This window comes from Phalaenopsis equestris, unplaced genomic scaffold, assembly GCF_001263595.1.
Source record: "Phalaenopsis equestris unplaced genomic scaffold, ASM126359v1 Scaffold202441, whole genome shotgun sequence".
Lineage (NCBI taxonomy): Eukaryota > Viridiplantae > Streptophyta > Magnoliopsida > Asparagales > Orchidaceae > Phalaenopsis > Phalaenopsis equestris.
In genome coordinates, this window is record NW_018222144.1 from 24,536 (window position 1) to 27,039 (window position 2,504).

The following is a 2,504-nucleotide window of genomic DNA, read 5'->3' on the forward strand; positions in this document are numbered from 1 at the left end:
TTAAAACAAAAGTGCTCAATATCGTCAAAATCGTCAGGCCTCGTCTATCGTGGATGGTTAATTTAATCAAGTGTATTTCGATATTTTCAAATTAAAATGTTGCTTTTTTTTTATTCATAGTGAAAATGGGAGGTAAATCCATCGGATAAAATCCACTTTATTTTTTTTCGATTGTGATGTAACATCAAGATTTGCATTGTCAATTTAAGAATAACTAAACACAATAAATTAGCGCTAACGAGGAAAAATAGGAAAAAAAAAAAAAATACTATCATTTAGTTGATTTAAATTATTTCTGTAAAATCATAAGAACAACTACAAAAAATTTATTGGATTAATAAACTATGTAAATAAAAGTTTATCTCATAAATGAGAGATTGCCAATGAGACGCTTGATATGAAACCACAAACTCATTCCCAAAGAGCGAAAAAAAGAAAATACATTCTTCTTAGGAGCCGACGGGCTACTGATGATGCACTCATTATTCTTTTTTTTCAAAGTAGACGTCTCGACCAATCTCATGACACACTACCTCGAGCCTTTGCTGATCAATTTCGTTGGCATTAGTGGAAGAGGAGACATCACCGATATAAAAATAACCAACTGTCAAGCCATCCCCAGTGATGAATTTCATCTTCTCGAGTGACAAGTTATTCTCCCTTAATGTCATAGTCACAGTAGATAGTAGACCATGACGGTCTAATTTACGCACCTTTATCTTTAGGCCCTGCACTCAATTACAAATATACTGCAAAAATATCATATTTTTTATTAATCTAAAAAGTACAAAACTCATACATACTCGAGATATTCTCCGTTGAACAGCACCTGTCAAACTTTGAATTAAAGTTTGTTTTTCAAATTCATTCAGCATCTTGTAACCATTTGTCCGCCGCGCAAAATATTCCTATATTTAAAACAAATTAAAACATAAACTCACATTTACAATTGACAATTTAAGCTTAAAAATTATTTAAGTACCTGATATGCTACCGAATCTTGGGAGATAATCGATCCATGAAATATATTATAATCAAGATCAGTTAGAGCACACACCACATCAAACATCAACTTAGCTCTATCGCTACTCCTCATTTTCACAACTATGTAGTTTACATCTTTCCAACTTTCAATCGACACCTGCGGCAAGCACACCTCTTTGTTATCTTCACTAACATCGATAAATGTACACATATCCATCAACTGATGCAGTCGTCGTTCAGTATGAAACCGACATGTTGTGGAGTCTTTCAGTCTCACCGTTCATAGTTCATTCGTGGAGTGTTGCATCCTCAAAACACTCGCCAAGTGCTCCACTAGGTAATTATATCTAATTGGATCCATGATAGGTTGACACGTATTTTTTTCCTTTAAATATAGTATGCAAGCAGCATGTCCATTGTATGACCATAATTCTCCTGATTCCATAAAATATGATAGCTCAAATAGCACGTTCGCAATCTAAGAGAAAATACCTGGTCGATCAAAAAAAGTTATTTCAAGGGCGGTGCAGTCGGAGGCAAAATGGTCAACGGCGACTATGTTGCCATCACTAATTTTGACTTGTGTTGGATTTGAGGATCCGCTTTGGCTTTGGGCAGCAACAATAAGGGATTGTTGTATATGCCTTATAAAAGTTGAGTCTCTTATTTTATGCCCTTAAGGATAGGTGACATAGAATATGTCTGTAAACCACCCTCCATCAGACGAAATATAGGGCTTGGAGATAATGAGGTCCAAGTCAATCAAAACTTGAATAATATTTAGCAAAATATCAGGCTTATTTATGCCATCCACCTACATTCATCACAATAAAAAAAATTTATATTTATTTCATAAAAAAATAAAATGAAATGAGTGAAAAACATATTAGAAATGAATCGAGAAAAAAAATACCATAACGAGAGTGTAATCTGCGCATGTTTCATTATCAATACTTATCCTGCAACAAATAATTATTTTAATAAAAACAATAACGAACTATTTAATATTTTAGAGAGTAATCATTCGCATGCACTTTTAAGTATTTTCATTTCTTTCACAAAGTAGATGATTATGAATGACAAGTACAACAGAACTACATTCATATTCATCTCTGGAACAAAATTAAAAAAAAAATGATAATAAAAATAATTAAATTGTAACTACCCAGGGGAGGGATATTTTGTGGGAGGGGGACAAACTGAGACTCGAAATTGGGGTATTCTTGAGCCATTACTGTTTTTGAAAATCATAATTTAAACAAAATTTAAATCAAATATTTTAAATAACGCAAAACTTTGATTTCAAATGAAGGAACAAAAATCACTCTGTTGTATCTAACAGCAGTGGAGAAAGAAGACGGGGAGGAAGTCCGGCGAGAACAGCAATGGAGAAAGAAGATGGAGAAGGAGAAGTCCGGCAGGAACTGCAGTGGAGAATGAAGACGGAGAAGGAGAAGTCTGGCGGAACGAGAAGTCCGGCGCGAACTACAGTGGAGAAAGAAGGCGGAGAAGGAGAAGTT

General features: G+C 34.3%; 1 protein-coding gene across 2 annotated transcripts; it reads right to left on the bottom strand.

Moving 5' to 3' along the window:
• Window positions 1-414: 414 nt before the first annotated feature.
• Window positions 415-1,726, bottom strand: LOC110036094 (ACT domain-containing protein ACR4-like). 2 transcript variants are annotated; one of them, XM_020740454.1, is made up of 3 exons: window positions 983-1,726; window positions 830-908; window positions 415-749 (listed from the first exon to the last, which is right to left on the bottom strand). In XM_020740454.1, the coding sequence occupies exons 1-3, from the start codon at window positions 1,199-1,201 to the stop codon at window positions 739-741; spliced, it is 309 nt and encodes a 102-aa protein (XP_020596113.1). In that variant the 5' UTR covers window positions 1,202-1,726; the 3' UTR covers window positions 415-738. The 2 variants fall into 2 exon arrangements, with proteins under 2 accessions (XP_020596113.1, XP_020596112.1); XM_020740453.1 differs by having other exon boundaries at window positions 415-728; window positions 804-908.
• Between the last annotated feature and the right edge of the window lie 778 nt (window positions 1,727-2,504).

What these genes read in the sequence shown, in the direction of transcription:
- LOC110036094 (XM_020740453.1), bottom strand. Translation starts at nt 1,201, where the DNA reads ATGGATATGTGTACATTTATCGATGTTAGTGAAGATAACAAAGAGGTG. An exon ending in AAGATTCGGTAGCATATCAG is followed by an intron (nt 909 to 982) that starts GTACTTAAATAA and finishes TTTTAAATATAG; the next exon opens with GAATATTTTGCGCGGCGGAC. An exon ending in TTCAACGGAGAATATCTCGA is followed by an intron (nt 729 to 803) that starts GTATGTATGAGT and finishes AATTGAGTGCAG; the next exon opens with GGCCTAAAGATAAAGGTGCG.